Here is a 22,190-nt window from a genome sequence, read left to right on the forward strand (position 1 = left end):
TCATGCAATCCATGGGATTAACCGCTGACAGCTGAGACAACTCTCCCCAGTCTTCACGGATAGATTGGTCCCTGGGAAGCCTGCAAACAAGTTTGTTATGGACTTTGTTATTTGAACACGTCCTTCGCGATTATTCGGTCAAACGCGTTGTGCGAGGGTTGCTAAAATGAAACTTCCTCTGTTTTCCGTGGAGGAGGTGGAAAAGCACAACACGGAGAAAGATGCTTGGGTGATACACCGTGCAAAAGTGTACGATGTTAGTGAATTTGTCGAGCGTCATCCCGGCGGGAAAGATATTTTGTTGGCCTACGCGGGTCGCGATGTTACAACATTGATGACTCAAGATGATCTTCACAAACACACTACGTTTGCGTATGGATGGCTTGGAAAATACCTGATAGGACGTTTAAAAGGAGAAGTAAGAAAAGATGCCTAATTTTGACAGCGTTTAGGTTTATCGTTATGCGGATTGTTTATATTTTTTCAAGCCCATTTTCACCCGAGGTGTGTGATCGATCGCTCCAAATTTGTTAGGCTCTTTACAATGTGATACATTATAACACGTCACAGTAACTCGATAATTTTCTGTTTTTATTTTTTTAAATGTGTATGTGTGTGGTAAAATTCAGGGGAGTGTTTACTTCAAATCGAATTATTCAATTTAATAACTTGAGCTGGATGCCTGCCGCTCGTAACACATGACTTCCTTGCTCACTGTACCATTACGTACATAAATTGCATTCTCCGTTAGTTTTTAATTTAATTTCAAATTCAACCTTTGGGCGACAAAATGATAAACAGAAAGGGCTAGAAGCTTTCACTCTACTGCTAAACGCACTTCGTTTTCTTGCCTTTACTCTCCCCCTGCTGGAAATTATGTATTTCTCGTGTTTTAGAAGGCGGTTCTGTTATCATGGATATTTCACCAGAATGCCTATCAAAGACGTTTGACCACTCATTAACATATTTTGTCATCCCTCAGGCTTTTTATTTCCGTGCGTTAAAACATGTATTTTAAAAATATCAAAATATCAACTTGAAAAAGATCACTATAAATGCTCATCACCTGATGAAACTAATCACCAAAATAAGATATCTTATTACAGTTATCTCAATAACAAAATGTGTTATGTAATATGTTTGAAATAAAAGTATTTAGTGGACCTTGAACAAATGAATATTTTGGAAGTACTAGTGAGCTAGGCAAGTGTTTCGACACAGCTGTTTCAATTTTTCAGCCAAACTTTCAAAATTTATGTATCACTGACAAATTATTAATTTTTTTTTTTACTTCGTTCTCGGAACATTTTTCATGATTGAACATGGTTAACCAGCCTTTAACTTTTGTTCACCACACCCTCTCTTATAGAAGTAGGTTTAAGATATGCAAACATGTTTAATTAATGAGTTTCCATGCCAAAGTTAAGACAAAAAAGTTTATTTTACCATACAATAATCATAATCATTCTATAGTAGGCTTTTTTACTCTTATTTTGCACATAATTGAGCATTTTACAGATTCTTAAATTTAAAAAGTCAGAAGTATTCAAGGCTTTGTAGAAAGTGCTTGTCTGATCTATTGTAAGTTTAGTATAAAAAAATAATAATAAATTAATATCATAATGTTACTTGGCTTTATGTTGCCAAGCATAATTGGAAAAGTTCTGTCACAAATGCGTCAAGTTTGTGATGTAAGCTGGTCGTTAGTCAAAATACACAATTTAGTAACTAGGCTTTTAAATATACACCGGAAGGATATGCAGCAGAAGTTTAAATTAATATAACATATGGCTTTACAATACCTTGGGACAATTGAAGTGTTCAGTCAAGAAATTCAATAGATTTTTTTGTGTGATGTAAGCTGACGATTAGACAAGAAACAGGCTGTTTAGCCTTGTGACATTATGAAAGAAATATCACAAGGGAAAAAAATGTCTACCCAATAAATATATATTTGGCTCCTTGAAAATTTGTTGTTATAATTAACAGGAAAATGATGAAGAATTTGACTCAACCACAAGAGAAAACCTGCCCATGGATGGATGGAGAGAGGTACAAAGTTTGAAAACGCTTATTATTGAAATTACATTGAATTGGAGTATATTTTAGCATTATCCACTCCTTGAACAACTGAAGTCTGGTTAAATAAAAAAAAAAAACAGTCTTTTTCTAACCTGAAAAATTACTTGTGTTTACATTAATATGAAGATAATGATGCTCAGGTGTTAAACCATTCAGTGTTGTTAACTGTGTTGTCGTTGTTCACTTTTGTAACTTTTTAGGATCTTATTGATTGGAACAAAGCAATCTTGCCGCAAGTGGGAAAACTTGGCTCAGACTACCTAAACTGGGTTCATTCACCAGTTGATCGCCCCTTGAGACTCTTTGAGTCTAGCTTTGTGGAGTTCTTTTCAATAACACCATGGTATGTTGTGCCGATACTCTGGATACCAACAATGCTGTACGTGTGCTGTGTGGCCTATCCAGGATCTCACAGCAAGGAATGGAATTGGATCTATTGATCCAGATTTTCTGAATTCAAAGCCCAAGGTTTTCTCTGTATTTACCATACTCTTCCTGCTTGGCCTCTTCTTGTGGTCACTTAGTGGAATATTGCTTGCATCGCTTCTTGTTTCATCTAATCAATCATGTTCCTGCTGATTCACCATTTTGGATCACCATCCATTTCTTTCTTCATGGCCAGCATCATAAGGTGGGTAACACACTTAAGTAAGTAGTAAAGTAAGTACTTTATTTAGACACATGTCACCAATGAGCCAGGGGCAGTGACGGACAAAACACATGAAAAAAAAAAGATACATCAAAAAAATACAAAAATTAGACTATAAAATTTAAATTTAAAGGACGACTTTTGTTGCATGCAACATGCTTGCGGCATGCTTATGACAGGCCTACGACACCTATTGTGTCGTGTAAATCAAACCTACAACTTGCTTACGACTGTCGTAGGCATGTCGTAAGCTTGTCAAATGCGACAAAAGCGTACCATGTACGTGTAAATCGGCCTTTAAATAAATTTTTTTAGTTTTTGCCTTGTGCAAATTTTGTTAGAATGTTTTTCAGTCGAGTGTCAAAAAACCCAAACCAAAGCACTTAACAATGCCAAATCACAACAAAAACCCAAACGACACTGCACCGATGACAATTTGAAGTAAATACCACATAAATCAGCACTTAGTGCATGTAAATGCAATGATCAAGTCGTGAGTTGTTTTGGTTTTGTATTTGATTGTTTGAGTAGATCTGGTGAAAATTTTTTAAACCATGCAAAAGTGCAGTAAAGAAAAACAAATTAAAGCAAATTTCAGAATTTATGAAATTGATTGTCCTCCTTCTAACAACCTCTTTCCCAAGGTCTCTCCCCTCCCCCAGAGCAAGAGAGAGAGAGGGGGAGGGGGGGAGAGACCCTGGGAACGAGGTTGCCTGGTGGGAGTGGTGGGGGTAACGATGATGATTGTATGTACAATGAATTAAATTTGTTGTTGTTTATCTTGACGTTAGGTGCCTTTTGATAGCGGCAGGCTGGTATTTCCTCCAGTAGCTGCTGGTGTCTTGGCGACAATCTTCTACAATGTGTTTTCATCACTGTGGCCGCTAGCCATTGCCAGGTGTGTCTTTGCAGGTGGCCTGTTGGGCTATATTACTTATGATCTCATGCACTACTACCTTCATCACGGCTCACCAAAACCTGGTGGCTATCTTCACCAGCTGAAAAGATACCACGTGTCACACCATTTTGAAGACCAACAGAAAGGTGGGTTCTACTTAACAACTAAACTAAATAAAATGCTAAGCATATGAAATGCAGTGGTTTTGTGTAAAACTATACTACGAAAATCACTGAACTGTGGAACCGGCAGAAATTTTCATATTGTTGCCCACTTTTGTTGAGAAATTTCAGAAATTGTTGTGGCTTACATGCTGCGCCTCCTTGCTGACACTTGTTTACGATCGTTTGTTTAACTACGCTTGAAAAAGACTGGGTTAAAGTTATTTTTTTTTGCACCAAAAAAAAAAATTAGCGCCAAATCTCAACACAGCAACTTAAAGAAATGGCAAGCACTTCGTTTAACCGAGCTTTTATTGAGTTTCTCTTCTTCCGACAGTTTATTCAACACTTTTTTTAACGACGATCTTGATGTAATTAGCAAGCTGTGAATTATGCGCAATAAAGCAACGGTTGAAATTTACAGACAAATCAAAGTACCGGTAGGCAGGGCAGTAGAAGAAAGTGGGTGGGGCAAATGGATGGGTAAATTGTAGAAGGCAAGACACTGAAACCTATGGTACGTCAGTACGCATACCTACCTACACCTACAGGTGCACTATACCTATCCACTTACAGTATAGTCTACACTGAGTAGCTTTTCCTGACCCATTCTTTTGAAAAAATTAGTCACAGCACTATGCATTTTAGTGTGCTATTTTCCCATCAAATTGGATAATATTTAATAAATATTTGAAAAGATAAAAAATGGTTCCAGGTTTTCTACTGGCATTGCACACAAGTTACACATAGTTTGGTTAATTTTTTAGATAAAAAAGCAGACCCAGACTGCTGTCATATAATTATGTGCTTGTAATAATTTTTTAAAACTTGTTATTTTGCAGGTTTTGGTATTTCCAGCAAGTTGTGGGATTACCCATTTGGAACCTTCCCAGATAAATTACAAGTCAAGGCAGCTTAATTAGGATTATTAATCAATTATTAATAAAATTGGAAGTAAAATAATTTAATGTTGGGTAAGGGTAGTTAAAGTTTGCAATAATGTTGCAAGGCAAATTGTAATTAGGTATTTATTAGGTAAAATTAATCTGAAATGATTATATTAAGATTCACAGTCAAGGTAGGGAGTATAACCGAAACCAGTGGATTGTGATTTTTGTGCCTGCAGATGGGTAAATTAAATGCAGGTTAACCTGCTCACAGTATGTTGCCATGGTAACTATATTTATAAATTGGACGTGTTTCCAAATGATAGGAAGTGTTTGCAGAATTATATTTTATTTCACATCGGAGAGGTATTTCACCAGGGCATCATGTGAAAATGCACTTTTCACTGGTTTTTAAATTGCATGTGCACAAAAAGCACACTGACAATTACTCACCATATTTATACAATGTATGCTGTACTTCAGTGTCTATATTAAGGATTTCTTGATTTCCACTTTCATTAGTCAGTCTTATCACTCTCGTCTTTGTTTTATATATATACTATTCACTATTAATAATTACTGTGATTTAGTCCTGTGAAGTCATTTACTGTATTACAGTGTATACATGATTACAACTTTTAAAGCCTTAATTGACGCATCTGATCATTGATTTAAATTTCACACAGTAGTCAGTAAATAACTCTGAACTTCTGTGTCCAATACAAAGAGACCTAAGGCATGTGATGTCAAGGTTGATGTTGAAGAGGCACCTCAGGCTTAAGAGTCTGGAAATATCTGGACAATTAGTAAATTAATAAAATATTGGGGTGTTAATTGGAATGTAGAAATTTCGAAATTGACTAAGAGATTGAAGTAGTATATCAAATGCAAGAGAGTGTTTTAAATATCTCAGATCAAACACTGAAATGAGGTTTCAAAGCATAGTGTCAGTTTTGAACTAAAATGTTTGGAACTCTCTCCGGAAAGTGTCTGATTACATCTTCTCAGACAACTTCATTTTGTTGGAGAACTGTATTAAAAACTTTTCCACAATGTGTCCTAATTGGCTTTGCTTGAGTGCAGAATTTCATGGCAACTTTTTTGAAAAATCATGCCATTTTATTCACTTGAAATCGATTTAAAGCTCTTTTATATTTGGTAGATCTATTATAACTGGTATTTTAATTTGGGTGCATTAATACTCTTTAGAAAATCTTTTTTTTAATGGGAAAGTACTATTTTATAATAATCAAAAGTAATTTTCTTAACTGATGCATTTGTGTCAATTCTTTAGAGTGAAAACAGTAATTTTGTAAAAGGAATGTATTTACAATATTGAGTACTATTAAGCATAATAATCTTTATTAGCAACTCAACTATTTATTCTCGTCACTGATAACTGACTTTTGTAGTTTTCATGGCAAGTCCTTCTTGGAAGGTAAAATTAAACTGTGTATAATTTAATTTATAACTTCATTTTAAGTTAAATCATTACCTATTCATTGCTTGGCTGTGTAGATATAGTAAATTGCTAGTACCACTAGTATTGCTTTTAGTGTATAGGCTGTAAATCTTCTAAAAGTATATCCGGCTTGTGTTGTTTGTTGACTTTTACTTCTTGGGGTTAAGTTTTAAACTTGGTACTTTAAATGGATAGAATCATTGAAATAATAATGTATTCTGAGCAACAACTTAGATCCACACAAATGTTTAATCAGTTACAATTTATATCATTTAGAATAGCTAATTAATATCATTCTGTTATTTAATGTACTCTTTGCTCAGGGAGGGACCCATAAAATAAGAAATTTGCTGCGGTTTATTGCAAGTCTATAAGCTTTGTTTGCTTACATATTTGTCACAATTTAACAATAACTGAAGATGATGTTGCCCAATGCTTTTTGACAGGGAGTTGTTTCTGTTGTTCTTTTGTGTGCAACTAAACCATGGTTTCACAGACAGTTTTTAGAAAATTTGAGCAAATGGAAACAATTCTATGCTGTCAATCAGTGTTTTTTAACCATTACAGTATGTTGCATTTTGTTTTGTTTGCTCCTAAAAGCATTTATTCAACACTTGAATTTTTCAGTTTATTTTAATAAAATTAAAATTTAAAGGGGATAGGCCATGATACGTGAAGACAATTACTTGAACATTCAATCCCATTGAAACTGTTCATTTTCCTTACTTTAATATTATTGTTTTGTTTTTGTTTCCTGGTTTAATGTATGTTCTTTTACCATTTCACCAAATGAATGTTTGTTAAAGAGCTGATAAATGTCATGACCTAGCCCCTTCAAAATTTAAAACAAGGTAAAGCACGACACATATTGCCTATTAATAATGATATTAAGCTCAGCCTTTTCATGGTTAGTCCATACAGCACACTACAATAATACAATTTTCCGAATTGTGTTAATTGAGAAGTTCATATGAACTTAAAAATTTGCAAATTTGTTTAAGCCACAGTTTTAAGTTTTAAAACTTAGCTTTAATTCATTAATAATTATTTTGCTGCTAACAGAGGGCATTTGTGACTGAGGCCTTGTCTGGGTTGGTGCTTGTTGCCTGGGTGGGGAGTGGTTGCTTGGTTCAGTTGGTTGCCAGAGTATGTCCTGGGTACCAGTATCGGGAAATTTTCAAGACTGGGGGAGTGTTGTATTGCTAGTCTAAGTAGATATCATTTAGTGTGATGGTAACACTGCACCCAACAGACTTGACGAGCAAAGTCTGCAGGGAGGCACCATCTTTTTGTGACTTGTTACTGCTGATCAGTGACCATTAGAATAATAATAGTACAAGAAGGAGTGTTTATGCTTTTAATTACCACATTTCGTGCCAATCTCATACTGATAGTCTTCTTTTCTACTGGAAAGCAACAGGGAAAAGCAAAGGCTGTGGTAACATAACAATTCAAAAGGCGTACTCAATCTTGTACTCAAACTGCTATCTAAAGGTTGCTATTGACCCATACTGTCCCAGGTTTTCAGGACACGTTTTTCAGCATTTTTCCCTGTCAGGGCCTCAACACAGTTAATTATTTTGGATTATCATAACTTGTACTGTAGTATCTGTAAGTTTTTGTTTTCTAGCTTGTATCACAAGTTGTGCTGTTAATGCACTTTGTAATACAGATTTATGTTCTGCAATAAATAGTAATTTGCACTTGTCTAACTTTACTGTCATTGAATTCATTTTATTGTGTCCAAGTTGATTTTTTGGCTTGAAGAGGTGCTGCTTGCAGCCTACAGGCAGTTAAATGGGGGGGGGGGGGACAGGGGGTCTACCTCCCGCTTCCCGTACCTTTTACTCCCGCTTCCCGTACCTTACTTCCGCCTCCCGCCCCTTTCCGTAGCTGTTCTCTCCTGTTTGTCCTATCATGCGAAATATAATGAAATGTTACGAATTTCACTCGTTTTCTCCCGGTTCCCGCCACCTTAAGAATCCCGCTTCCCGCCCTCTCTCCTCCCGCTTCCTGCCCCTTTTCTCCTGGGCTCCCGCCCCCTGCCCCCCTCCACTTAAATGGGGCAGAGCAAGGATTGCAAAACATAAGCGTGAGCTTCCCGCTCATGCAGACGTTCTTTGGACTTGGTCATGCATTTCTCTTTCTTGGGGGAGAAATGCGTGACAAGCCCAAGGAATGTCTACATAGAAGGCTAAACCTGTGCTGAATGAACTAAAATCTTGTGCAGGAGTGTGTTGTGATTTAATGTGTCTGGCAATGATGAAGCATTCAAAACTTAATGATGTATTTATTTTTATTAACTCCACCAAATTTTTTTATGCAGTGTGAAGGAAAATTTGTATACATTCTTCTTTGGAGAAGAGTGGCCATTATATGTTCTTATAATATATATCTGCTTATAATAATCCGGTAGCTTCACAAGCTGGTCTTTTTTGACACTATGTGCTTTTTATATAAATATTGAAATGCATTTCTTAATGAAATCTAAATTAACTCATTATATCAAAATTTATAATCTCAAGTTACTGCACTGTCAATAACAAGGCAAACTCTGAAACTCAAAACCCAACTAACCATTGAATTTTTTAGATGACTTATGGGACAAAAACTGCAAGTGTTGATTGAGCAGAGGTCACATGTTACTAAAAGGCGTAGTAATTTGATAAAGATAAACTTCTCTTCTTACTAGTTTTCGCAGCTAAATTAAATGACACTACCAACCTGAATGGAGTTGGTTTCCCCTTAAAAAATAAAATGACAAATTTACAGCAATAAAATGCATTCTGGATCCTACTTAAAATTCTTGTCACAAAAACTGGAGAAAATAATCATGTCCATTCTAGCCTGCATGCTCTTCCTCCTACTTATCATCCCAGTATCAGGCACATTCTTTTTTTTTTTTCTCATCTCCCTTTCCCCCAAAAAAGATGCCTGATTGCAGGTAATGTTCATTCAAATTGAGGAAATGTTGGCCTACATGAGATTGCAATTCTTTAAAATAATTATTATAAAACTTACTAACAGAATAATAAGGCGGCAGTGTGGTTGAGTGATTAGGGCTATTTTGCAGCCAATTAGTGCTAACCCTTTTGTCCCATACAGTGACAAGCTGAAGCTAAAAGATGTTTACTTAAAATCCAGTATGAAGTAATTTCTCTTTAAAAAATAAAATTATTACAACATGATGTCTTATGTGTCACCAGGCAGTAAGAAAGTGTACATATACATCTTTCCAACTACAATTTATATTCTTTTACAAGTTTTAAACTTAGTATAATAATGGTAATGTATAAGTTCATATTTTAATTCTTAAATCTTTCTACTTGACTGTATGTTCTGCTGTGCAATTTAGTAACTAAAAGGGGGGAAGTACTACATTCTTACTGTTTCTCAGGGAGAGGGGGTGCACTTGGCTCTGGCCCAGCACTATAAGGTGGTGGTGCATAGTTTGGATATCCACCAGGTGGGGGAGCAGCAGCTTGTCCCTGAGCGGGGTAGTACCCTGCTGCCTGCGCTGCCATGGGATACTGAGCCCCAGGGGGAGGAGCATAGTGACCTCCAGGCATTCCCTGGGGGATGTGCAATGGTTGGGGCTGGCCTTACATGACACGTCGCTGAAAGAAAAATAACACCTTAAACGTCATGTTTCCTAGGCCTATTTTGGTGACTTCTGGTGTCTCTAACATGCAGGCCAACTCCCAGCCTCTGTTGCCCATTTCTGTTATCATTGGTGTCCAGTCTCCTTTGGCCTTGGTCTCAAAGAACCCCAGCTGTCGACAAAAAGTACAGTGTTAATGTTGTGCTTTAAATTTATTTTTGGTTTAAAAGTTTTCAAACCAGTAGGATATTTATTTTGCCTTTTTCGTGATAATGAATTAATTTTAACCATAACATACATATAGCGTTTAGAAATTTGCACTGTGCATGGCATAGTTAGAAGAATAGCATGCAATAAATTGTTCAACAACCAGAAAAGGTACTCCTCTGTAAGCTGTATGATTGTATGGGTATGCATTACTAGATATGTTGTGGTTTTAAAACATTTTTGTTTGGAACAGGGCATATGAAACCTGTCCAGCTATATTGCTTTGGAACAGAGTGTTGTAAGACAGTGGCGGATCTAGGGGAGGTGCGCCGGGGACCTGTGTCCCCACCTTATATTTAGGCCAAAAATGGGCCTGTAGGGCAGAGAAAAAAATTTTTTAGAGCACCCCCTCCCCCTTATTCCAGGGTCTAGATGATTGCCACCCCCCTTTTCTGAAGGTCTGGATCAGCCACTGCAAGGGTTAGAGAACTGCACGGCAGTGACCCTCTCAAGACCCTCCCCAAGATAAAAGACAAAGTCCATACCTTGACTGTGTGTTGGTACTCGATGATGGTACCTTGATATGTTGGGAAAGGATCCCTCATTTTTGCAAATTCTTTCTCAAAAAACCACACTGAATTGTGGTCTCCAGAGAGAGAAAATTCTAGGAGAGAAGGCAGTCAAAGACAACTTGAAGGTCAGTAAATCTGAATACAGTTCTAGAATGGGTCAGCGAGCATAATAGTGAGGCTTACACCAAGTAGTAGCCATGTTTGAGCTGCATATTCTTATTCATTATAAAATATCTAAAGAATGCAATTTAAATATATTTTTTTGTTTTTGCCAAATGTCGCAAAGGTCTTAAACAGAGTCTACCCAGCTAAAGTACCTATAACATATCAACTTTGCATGGAGAGAAATACCCTCTCACCACCACCAATACTCATAAACTTCCCCACCCCTCTTGTTCCCCATAAAAGTGATTTCTATGAAAGGACTGACACACCATGGGTTTCTCAGAGATATTTGATAATGATCAGTTAAAATATTGTTTATAATTTACTACATGGGCAGCATATTTACAGATTATTGCGCGAAGACCCAAGACGTCCTAAAAATCAAAATAAGATGCAAAGTTCTAATCAATACAGAGCTTCCTATAATGGCCTCCAATTTAAAATGGTGGATAAGGCTATGAATGGTAAAATCACTCAATCCAGTGGATACTGTTGTTGGTTTTGCTAAGTTATTTGCAATTTTATCCAGGGAATTAGTATATACTCTTGGCTACTCAAACTCTGATTATCCTTTGCTATTCACTGACAGAAGTGGAGGTGGCTAGTGGTGGATATTTAACTTGCGGCTCGGTAAATATCCACCACTAGCCACTAGCCAGGTGAATTGTTGTTAATTATACACTTTTTGAACAACCAAGACCAGGATTGTCTAGAAGTAAATAGTTGTATAATACCTCCATGGCTCTTTTTTCCCTGGTCCCAAAAGATGTCCACCAATTTCCACCCCTGATGCAAATGCTGAGTAAAGTGCGCCATCCAGTCACATGTGACCTTAACAAGTTTTCCAGGTCCGAGATACATGATTTGCACAGGAACGTTAACAAGCTGGTAGGTGTACAGTGTAGGGTTTGGGTGAAGTGGCATGTTGAAGAACACGTCACAGCCAAATACTACAAACAGAAATAACAGTTATGTGATCACTGCAAAACTACCTTGTGTTTTTTTAACGAATCCCTGAATGCATAATTTAACACGGTGATTGAACTGAGAAATTACAGAAGGCATGAGCACATCAGGAAACTTACAACTATTGTCAGATAGTGTTAGTTCTATCAGCTGGTCTGGGAGGAAATAAAACAATCATCTCCAGACTGTGAGCCATTATTGGCCCATTTCCTGGTTGTCAAATTAAACTATTAGTCCTTCCTTAGCTCCACAGAGTGTTTTTGTTGTGAACTATGTGCACCCACCCAGGTCCAGCCTGCTACCCCCTTGGAATTCCAGTGACCTTCATTGTCTTCATTGGGATCATGGGGTAGGTATGAATATTTCTTCAAACCAAACAACAAACTGAGCTAGGAAGTGTGAGTTAGTTGTTGCAAATCTTTTTCTTTGAATTCAAAGTTATTAAATAATTAAATGGATATATCATCCTGTTTTTGATCATTGACACTCAGAATGACAGCAACTGCAGGATAGGATTTGGTGCAAAATCTTTTTATGAGTAGCCACCTTGTGTTTGTCGCACAATGCAGTGTGTGAGTTAAGAGGTCAGACATTACCTTCACTTTTCCCACCAATGGACCCTAGAACTCCTTTGCTTTGTTTCTGTCCTGATAACTCCACACACACCAAGCGACCACCTTGCTTGCAATATTGAGCAATCTAACATACACAAACAACAAAAACAATGTTTAACAATAGTTAAGTCCCAGCTGACAGTACCACCAAATTATCAGCTTCATAAAAATTATTGTAACTTTGGAGTATCAGAGGTTGTGCACAATGCTTCTAAGCACAAGGATAATCTTCTTTCCTTCTTCCCAGCATGCTCTGAAAGAACTTGGTCACTGTCAAAATAAATTCCTTGTGATTATGCACATGGAGTATCAAAGTCATTTTGTTTACAAAACACTTTATGCTTGCAGTTTATCTCAAATCTACAGAGCATGCCCAGCCAATAGTCTCAGATTTCCAGAACAACATGATATGGCGCAACTGGAGAGATGCAAAAAACAACAACAAAAAAACCCTACAAATTTTTAAACATACTTCAAGAACTTTAACCATGGAAAACTAATTAATGCCCTGCAAAGATGAACTATCAGCGGTTAACAAAAAAATTACTCACTACTGAAATGATGCCTGACTGATTAGCAACATCCTTTCCTCGACCAGACAACTGATCCAACAGCCCCGCCCGCTCGACAGTTTGTATGCTTGACTTTACAACAAGTAACTGCCAGGAGTGATAAACTGGAACACTGATTGGCATCAACAACAACAGAAAACAAGTTGTTAATAAGTGAGATGAGCCAATCACAGCTGCAATGGGTTATTGCAGGAGAGAAAAATCCACTTTCTCCAACTGATAGGGCTTGGAAAATTCTTGGGGTGGGCAGGAGGGGGGAAGATTAGCCTGATAAAAAGCCCATTAAAAAGTGACATTTATTTTATGGCTTTACAAAATTAGGTAAATTGGGGCAGGGTAGAGGGTATATTGCCCAAGAAAATCCGGGCAATGGGGAAGGAGCTTGAAAAACCTTGCCATCTGTCCGGAGGGGGTGTGTGATTTTTTTGGAATAACCCACCAAGAATAATGAAGCCTGTTTGCTAGTACCATTGATAAACCATAGTTTTCTCCTTACCCAAGTGGTCTTGAGAAGATGCCTTGATAAGGAGTTTCACTTGCATTCCATCCTATCTTGCCAACTCCTGGTGTAGCCTTGAATGTTTCAAGAACAAAGCCTTGCTGATAAGGTTCACCAAGCTTGCCGTACTTGCTGGTAACATCTGAGGCAACACTTGTCTGACCACTCACCAGGCCAAAAGTAGCTGATATATACGAATGAGCAATGAGATCATCTTGTGTCAGTGACATATAGAACAGTTTTCAGCTTAGCGTCGTAAAACCAAAACCAAAGTCATTACTCAGACCAATCACGAGGGACACTAACAACTAATCAAACCTTGAAGTAAATTTACATAAAGTCCTCACGAAGTGCACGAAAATGTTCGCCAGTTTACTCACAATTGGTTTTGATTTTACTTCTAATTGGCTGAGAAAGTGGCGTGAGATTTTTAAGTTTATAAATGAGCATAGTAATGCAAACCCAAAGTAAAAGCAAATAACTTTTGATCACTCAAGTGATCATGAAAGCCACTTCAATTTACAAAAAGCTAATTACATATTTCCTAATACACAGCTAAACTTACGTTGGGGGGGGGGGCCCCCCCCCCCCCCCCAACAACTAAACCTAGAAAATCACGACTGTACTTACTCTTTCCAACTGTGGTGACATCAACAGTGAGAGAGTGAATGGTAAATCTCATTCCTGAGAACAAGTACTGGTCGACAGGCAGGGGAGTGTGTTTGCCTTTACCATCATAGGCTCCTTGTTGATCTGTTTGTTGAGATTGGCTGGTATCATTACCAGCAATGAAATTTCCAACCTTCTTCCTATCAGAAGAATATTAAGGGCCAAAATAGGAAGATTTAGCCTGTTAAAATCACTTAAAACAATTATTAATAAAAATTTTCAAAAATGATACGACTTTTTTAATTTTCACAAACATGTTTTAAACAACGGTACATCCGTCATTGTCGGTGTGACGGTTATGAAAGTTTACAGTTATTTAAAGCACACTGATGATGACGGATGTACCATCGAAACATGTTTGTGAAAATTAAAAAACTTGTATTATTTTTGAAAATTTCTACATTTCTGCTGCTGTCTCGACATTGAATTATAAAAATTTTAATAATATACTTTTGCTATTTGTACATGTATGTGCCAAGATACCAAACTGTGTATTTTAATCACACCAAGAAGATTGTTTACTGATTGCTATTAATTTGTGCCTTACATGCCATAGGAAGCATTTGGGAAAACTTGAAAATTCCCTGTATGAACCTTGTCAGCCAGTCACATGCAGTTCAGGTTCACAGACTGGGTTCTCCCAAACCCACTTTATAGGAGCTACAACAGGACAACACATTTTGAAAAAATTGGCAATTAAGTTTTTCAAATTTTCTTATTTGAAATTTGTCTTAATCTTTATCAGTCGAAACCATTCTTGAGAGCGGTTGTTTTTGCCTTTTTATTACTCCTGTGTTGTTTTTCTATGTTAGAAAACTATTATTTTGAGGTTTTCTTCAATTTAGAAGGAATCAGAAAAATCTCTTTATGTAATATACTGTGACATTTCTCCTTTGATATAACTTGCATCAGGCTATACATTTTGTATGATGAAGCTAGCAATGAAATAATTTAAAACAGTCTTTCAACTGATAAACCTGTTACCCTCATATTTCCATTTTTTTAAAACTAATTTAGAAATGTTGGTTTTCATTGAGGGAGAAAAACCAGACTACCTGGAAAAAACACTTGCCATAATGATGAGAACCAACAACACCCCAACCATCACATGACACCTGACCCAGGCCAAATGGGTTGGAGGCAAGTGCTCTTACCACTGACATATCCCTGCTGCATACTTGATTTGTTAAGTTTATCTATGATAAGGATTGCATTCAATTATGTGCACATATCATGCTGTCATACCTTATCTTTAAGAAAGAAAAAATATTTGACGTATATTTTGTAGATAACAAATAGCCAATCATTGGAAGATTATATCCAAAGCCTTAATTTTAAGTTCCAAAGCTCTGCAGTTACAAATTGTAACTTACACAGTAAATCTAAGATACCTAAAGTGAACTAATCAGTAGGCTTTTGTATACGTAATTGGACTACATGCTGTCCAATTTGGAAATAATTTGATGAAAAAAATTCCGAGGGCAGCCAAAATTGGACGAGGCCGTAGGCCGAGTCCAATTTGGCTGTCAGAGGAATTTTTTGAATCTAATTATTTCCAAATTGGACAAGCATGTAGTCCGGTTACATATTAATTATATAGCTTTTAGTCAGTCAAACCAGCGTAAACAATAAACTTTTTTATATGTCCAGAGCGGGAAAAACATTCAACAATAGTAGGCATAACACAGCACATGCAACTCACTCAAAGCATTGTCTTCACGAATAAAAATTAAACAAAACAGTGCAATTTTATTCACCTGAGTTTGCGAAGCTTGCTACAAAGTGAGTGAAAACACTGCATCAATCAACGAAAGTCGTAAACAAAGTGTCCGAAGAGCTTTACAACTTCTTGAATCTGACATACTCCTTTCCACTATTTCGTTCATACTTCATGGCCGTGTTTTCTTTTCGAATTTCAGCATAAACGACAAAGAATTACATCCAGCTCGTGGCGATGAATATCTGACAGATTTCTTGCTTCCCTTCGTTGCACTTACGTTCACCCAAGTTTTGTACTATTAGAGGCATTTTGCTGTCAGTTTTTGCTTCTTAGTGTAGCTAGCTCCTCCTCTGACAACGTAGAAAATTTCTCTTTGTTGTTACTATTGCTGGAAAGCTCAAAAGGAATGGAAAAACGTAGCAAACTTGCCTTAAAAATTCCGCCATTGTCGACTAACAATGCGACAAGTTTACCGGGCTGACGCTATGCTTAATGCTAATTGGCTGATATCCGTCACATGTCGCTTTTCCTTCGATTTGATTGGCTGAGACAAAACTGTCCAATTTTTCTTAAATTGGACAGTTTGTGCATTTTACCTGAAAGTCCTATTCGAAACTATCCAAATTTAATCCCAAATTGGACAGTTCTCAGAAATTAAGGAAAAATAGCTGCGCTGACAATATAGGATTTACTGACAGCTATATAATTATTATGTAAAGTAGCTCCGTGCTTTTGATTACACAACTGGTCCACTGAATGACAGCTTCAAGGTTGAAGCATTAAAACCCACAGCCGAAAATCCGGACAAAAATTTATTAAAGGCAAAAACGTAACGCCTAAACGAAAATTACATTGAAAATATTCAGTAAGTTTCATTTGACTAGTAGCACTGGTCTTTTTGTATCTCAATTAAAGCTACCTTACTTACAGTAAGCTTACTTTGGGGAGCTTGACTCTCGACAAGACAATATTTCAGCAGTGAATATAATTATTGTAGGCGGCAGGACATGATCACTGATGGAGCCCAAATGACAAACATTTTGATTCACATGGAAAGCTTATGTTTTAATTCACGTACCTTAGTGAATCCATACTATCCCACCACTGAGGGAAGCAAAGCTTGCACAAAACCACTCAAGATATCATGGATATTTTTGGGTTATAGACAAGAACATGACAGGCATCGCAACCGGGAATGTTGACAACGCGGGAGAAGTGGGAACTAGTTCCAGCTCTCTGCTCACTGGAACTTTCCGCGCGAGTTTCATGATGACAAGCTTCTGTAGACCACCATAGCTGCGCTGACATCGATCTGCTACACTGTTACATCGCATCAGGAGCCATTATGGCTCCTGATCGCATACGGTAAGTAAACTCTCAGGCACGGAACAAGGAAAATATGCTGAGCTCAACTACGTCACGGGAAGCGTACGAGCAAACAACTGCTCACCAACCACGCCCCCCCCCTCCCCCACCCCCATCCACCAGAAAAAAAAGTGCATAATAATAAGGTTCGTAGGCATCGGGGCCTCTGGGGACGATGGTTTAACAAATAATACACACGGATATTTTGCGAGTTGCGTAGTAAAAGTGGTTGGTTCTGTTTGAAGTTTGGCGCTGATGCCTCTAAGTTTGTTACAAAAGGCAAAATGTCTTTCGAGTTTTCTTTTCTTGTTTATTTATAAAAGCGCTACCTAGGACTCTTTCTATGAATTTTATTTCTGCACTTTTTCTATCAGGTAATGCCAGCAAGAGTGTTTTGAAATTTGCGATGTTCTCCTCAAAAGTAGATTGTTCTTGTGGGAGTCTGAATATTTTGACGCTTGGCGGGTGGCAAGAGGTGTAAGGAATATATTGAAAAGTTTCCGTTGGCTTAAAATGTGTTTTTATGTCAAGGATCGGTTGCTTCTTGAATCTTTCGCCCTTGTATAGCGAGAAATGCAGCTTCGTTGTCTGAGATTTCTGCTCTGAATCGGAAGTGTGAGATCAGTTAGCTTGTTCGATGAAATGTTCAAGGTCTCTTGCTGACGTCCCACAGACTTTGTGACGCTTTTGCTTAGAATTTGTCTCTCAAAGGCAACGGGTATGGGAAGTTTGTTTTGGTAAAAATTGTCGTATCGTTTCAATATCCCATGTTTAGTGGTATATTTGTATTAATAAAGACTTGTTACGTCCATTGATACAAGAAAAGTTCTTTTCTTCACTCTGTTTTTTCTTTTCAATAAAATTTATGATATCTGTCGTGTCTTTTAAATAAGACGCTTGCGATTTTGAAATAGATTAAAGTTAAGAATCAACAAATTAAAAACATGATATTCTTTCTGTAGGCCCATCACCACCTGGAGATATTTGGTCTCCCCGTGACTTTTGTGGTAGGTTTGTGAATTTTAGAAAGGGCGTAGAACTTTTTTAGGAGTGTACAATAAAATTTTATCTTAGCTTGCAATAGTTGGCGTCTTATTTTGTTTCTATTTTTAAGTCCCTGGGTCGAGTTGTTCGAAAGCCGATTAACACTAACCAAGGATTAAAGTTAATCGAGGGTTCAATTTCTTTTGTATAAAAGTGTTTTTATTGCTTATGTTTTGTGGAGTTTAAGATTGATTGGTCGACGTCAAAACTGGAGGATAGAAAATATAAACAGAAATCCTTACTGAAAAGTTACAAAACTGAAAGTAAAATTCATGTTAATCCTGGATTGGCTTAATCGTGTTTTTAACAACTGGGTCAATTGGACGTCAGTTAGTTTTTGTTGAAAATGATATATTTTTCGTTCGATATTTTTTTCGGTAACCGACTATTTTTTTTAAAGTTTTATATTTGCGGTCTTAACGCTTTTGGAAACCATTTATTTTTGTTTTCCCCGCCTGCGGTGGTGTTAAGACATTGAGCAGACAGACAAGAATACTTTTCGCATTTTTTATAGTCAACAGTCTAGTATCCTGTAGGTTTTTTTTGTTAGGTTTTTCGCGGTCTCATTTGCAGAAAACGTTTCCGGTCCGGGGACCATTTGCGGTCCAATTTTCGGCGATCATTTCCGGTCCCGGGATCATTTGCGGGCCTGTACAGTTATCTTATTGTTGATGCATTCATATTGATCCATATTGGTTTCGAAAGTCGGCTGCCTTTTTCCGAAGCTTTGCAATGTCGGTTTTAGCCTCTAGCGGAATTTATCACACCTATATATTGTACTGTACGTGTTTTGTACACGAGTCTCGTCCAAAATACATGCACATATTATGCGACACATTTCCTCATATTTAAGCGGAACAAACACATTTACTCTCTACTGATTTTCAAATGATTGCTCGACATTTCTAAAAGACACGTTACAAAGGCTAGCCGTTTACAAATACTAACCTTTTTAAAAAACACCACACATGGCTTGAGAACCAAACGGATCGAACCTACATTGGCTGGCCAGGACCAATCGGAACGTACCATTTTCGATCCTACTTGAGAGTATGAAAAACCCAACCCGGACAAAAACGGTGGAACGGAACAGAGATCAGTTGAACTCTTCCTTTCCATTACAAATAGCAACTGACGTTATAAAGCGTCACATGCAAAACCTACAGTTTGGAAACGCCACATTGACGATATATTCTCACTGTGGGACATCAACAAAAGACATTAAAACAGATTTTAAGCCAACGGAAACTTTTCAATATACTCATTACACCTCTTGCCACCCGCCAAGCGTCAAAATAGGATTCCTGAGACTCCTTAGAATAAATTCCTCAAAATCTACTTTTAAAGAGAACATACATGTACCTGATAGGAAAAGTGCTATCAGAAATAAACTTCACATAAAGAGTCCTAGGTAGCGCTAACAAGAAAAGAAAACTCGCAGACATACGAGCCATCAGTGCCAAACATCAATCAGGTTTTAATAGAAAAATGGCACATAATGAAGAACCAACCACTTTTTAAAAAATATCTTTAAAGATCCGCCTATCATATCCTCTAAGAAAGGAAATCCTTGAAAGATATGCTCGTTAGAGCAAAAATATAAAAGGTTTTCAAATGTTTCACACCTGTGGGGACTGTGTGGCCTGTCGCCCCTTGCCATTCTTTGACTACGTAAGGATTTACTTCTTTGTACATGACCGATCATAGTAAAAAATTCAGGATGTCAGTATAATGATATTAAGAATATCTGTATGTTTCAGAAATATCAGGATATTTCCATATGGCTACTTACAAAGCAGATCCATATCAGACCAGACTGGCGAAATTTTCCTGTGCCATCCTGAAATTTATCGTGTGTATTGCGTGAGGTAAATTGTAAATTAATCAGTTTTTCTAGATACCAGAAATATATCTTGAGCTCGCTTGCGATGAAACACGATTAAATAATCTCATAAGTTAATCGGCTAGGAGGAATGGGGTAGCATCAAACGGCGAGTAAATGCAATTCAGATAACATCTACTGAACTGGGCATTGGCAGTTCTAATTCGGAGTTGGCTTATGAAGCAAGTCTGTCCTGAAATGGCTTCCTGACGGGTAGCTGAGTTAAAAACAGCAGACGATGAATGATTAGGTTATTTATAATTTTATTTCATAAAAATAACTGGAATCTATTCTAATGTCCATTGAATAAATAGTGCTGCGGCTTCAGTTTTTCCATGTCTGACTGAAGCCAACCAGCCGCTCTTCTCTTTTTTCTGTTAAAAAACACCCTTTGAAGGTAAGATTTTTCGCCATATTGCTGCATGGAGGTCCAACTTCTTTGTATATAAAAATCCGAATCTGATGTCACAAACATTAGTTTTAATAGATTTCACCAGGACAAAAAACTGAACAAGTTGGGCATTAAGGGTTTTCGTCTGTTACAAACAGATAGCCACACATGTATAGAAAATGTGACTGTACGGTTTATAGCACTGCTAACTTTGTCAAATTTGGCTAAATAAAAACTTCTGTCATCAATCCTAAAATTTATAAATGATACAAAATTTCAATTTCACGGCGATCATTTGAAATCGATTTCCGTTTTTCCCACAAACACATGTCAGTTGCACTCCCACTAACATGACGGCATCCAACTGGTCTGTGCAGCCGGACAGTCTAGCTTTATCAAGTAGGAACCGGTTTTCTTACAGTTATCTCTTATGCAACACATGTTCAACTCTGCCTCGTTTCTGAAAATCTCACATAAAAAGAAACAATGTGTTTAGTTTTCCTCCATTCACTTGCAGGCGTCGATCCTGTCGATCAATAGTTGTGTAGTTTTCTTCGAAGAACCACTCACTTATTCAAGATGCAGCATTTTAAGGCCCTGGTTGTCCTACTGGTTTTTGCTGCTGTGTGCATTTCTTTCACCGATGCATGGACGATGGGAGCGAAAAAAGGGAAACGTAAGTGGTTCTTTTCAAATAGTCTCGTTTTTCGTAAAATATATGCAGGTCACGGGATATTACAAATAAAATTTTATGCAGCATTATGGCCGGGTTAAAGTCGCTCGATTCCGTAGATTTGTTCGTTGAGTCGTTATTTTATAATCTTTATATACTTTTACTGCCCTTACTGCTGAAAAGAACGGGAGGACAAAGTTTGTCAGCGTGCATTGTACTAGAGAATTTCGTCATGGGCGGCCCTTTGTTGTGGACTTAATTCTGAAAGCAATATTCTTTTATGATTTGTTTAAATAAAGCTTGTGCATTTTGTGTTGCGTTATGTATCCCTTAAGTACCCTCTTTGCAACCGAAAGTGTTTTATGTATTTTATTTCAATCATGATTTGGCTCTATCATACACCCAACGGCTCGCCCGACGACTTAGCTACTTTTCGCGCGTTTATCACGGGTCACGTGGTTTTCACAATATTGTTAGCCCCTTCAAGCCTCGGCCAGTCGAGGATCAGAGCAACGCGAAGAATGCAGGCCGGCCGCGGCCGGCCAGTGGCAAAAAAGGCGAGCGGTCTTTTTCCCACTCACCGTTCTTCGTTGGTTAGCTCACCTGGAACAGGCTGGTCTGTGCCTTTTCTTGTACATTCACGAAATGCAAAATGCATTGAAGAGTCTCGAAGAGCAAATAACAATTTTATATCGTTTTGAAGTTATTTTTAGTGCGTCGAACGTGTATAAAAGACGTGATGTCTTAATTATTATTCTCGTTAAAACTCAGTTAACATAGCAGAATCTGTAATGCAGGCAGTCCAAGTACAATCCGTACAATCAGCCATCTACTTTTTTTGAAACTAATTGCAGTTATTACTGGGTTGATGGGAGGGGCTTTAATGAAAAGAGGCTTTTTGTAACTTGTTTATTTTTCTCTACGTAACACTTTCTTCTTATTAGGTGATGACAGGGAGCCTGCCCGAGATGATTTCCGGCCAAGAATGGATGACAGCGCGGCAAGGTTGAAGGAAAAACGATTTCGCTTTGAAGACTGGGAAAGAGAACCGCAACTATAAATAAACTTGTAAATGTAGCAGATTAATAAAAGAACCTGAGTTTGATCACAA

The 22,190-nt window shown here is 37.5% G+C and overlaps 2 protein-coding genes and 1 long non-coding RNA gene across 3 annotated transcripts; 2 read left to right on the top strand and 1 right to left on the bottom strand.

Annotated features, from left to right (window-relative positions):
- Positions 1 to 96: 96 nt before the first annotated feature.
- Positions 97 to 7,851, top strand: LOC144649041 (fatty acid 2-hydroxylase-like). The gene is given in 7 exon segments (XM_078508502.1): positions 97 to 418; positions 1,990 to 2,052; positions 2,283 to 2,471; positions 2,473 to 2,601; positions 2,603 to 2,713; positions 3,523 to 3,775; positions 4,633 to 7,851. Coding segments are annotated over 7 exon segments (1,074 nt in total). The 5' UTR covers positions 97 to 166; the 3' UTR covers positions 4,710 to 7,851.
- Positions 7,852 to 9,029: 1,178 nt separating this feature from the next.
- Positions 9,030 to 16,944, bottom strand: LOC144649042 (uncharacterized). The gene is made up of 8 exons (XM_078508503.1): positions 16,803 to 16,944; positions 13,966 to 14,144; positions 13,333 to 13,519; positions 12,816 to 12,948; positions 12,247 to 12,349; positions 11,419 to 11,634; positions 10,493 to 10,611; positions 9,030 to 9,912 (listed from the first exon to the last, which is right to left on the bottom strand). Exons 1-8 carry the CDS (start codon positions 16,814 to 16,816, stop codon positions 9,742 to 9,744), a joined length of 1,122 nt encoding a protein of 373 aa, XP_078364629.1. The 5' UTR covers positions 16,817 to 16,944; the 3' UTR covers positions 9,030 to 9,741.
- A 3,972-nt stretch (positions 16,945 to 20,916) lies between these two features.
- LOC144652056 (uncharacterized) lies at positions 20,917 to 22,190 on the top strand. The gene is made up of 2 exons (XR_013570443.1): positions 20,917 to 21,082; positions 22,024 to 22,190. It is a non-coding gene; the product is annotated as an uncharacterized LOC144652056 (long non-coding RNA).

Source organism: Oculina patagonica, chromosome 4, assembly GCF_052425735.1.
Source record: "Oculina patagonica isolate OP01 chromosome 4, crgOcupat, whole genome shotgun sequence".
NCBI lineage: Eukaryota > Metazoa > Cnidaria > Anthozoa > Scleractinia > Oculinidae > Oculina > Oculina patagonica.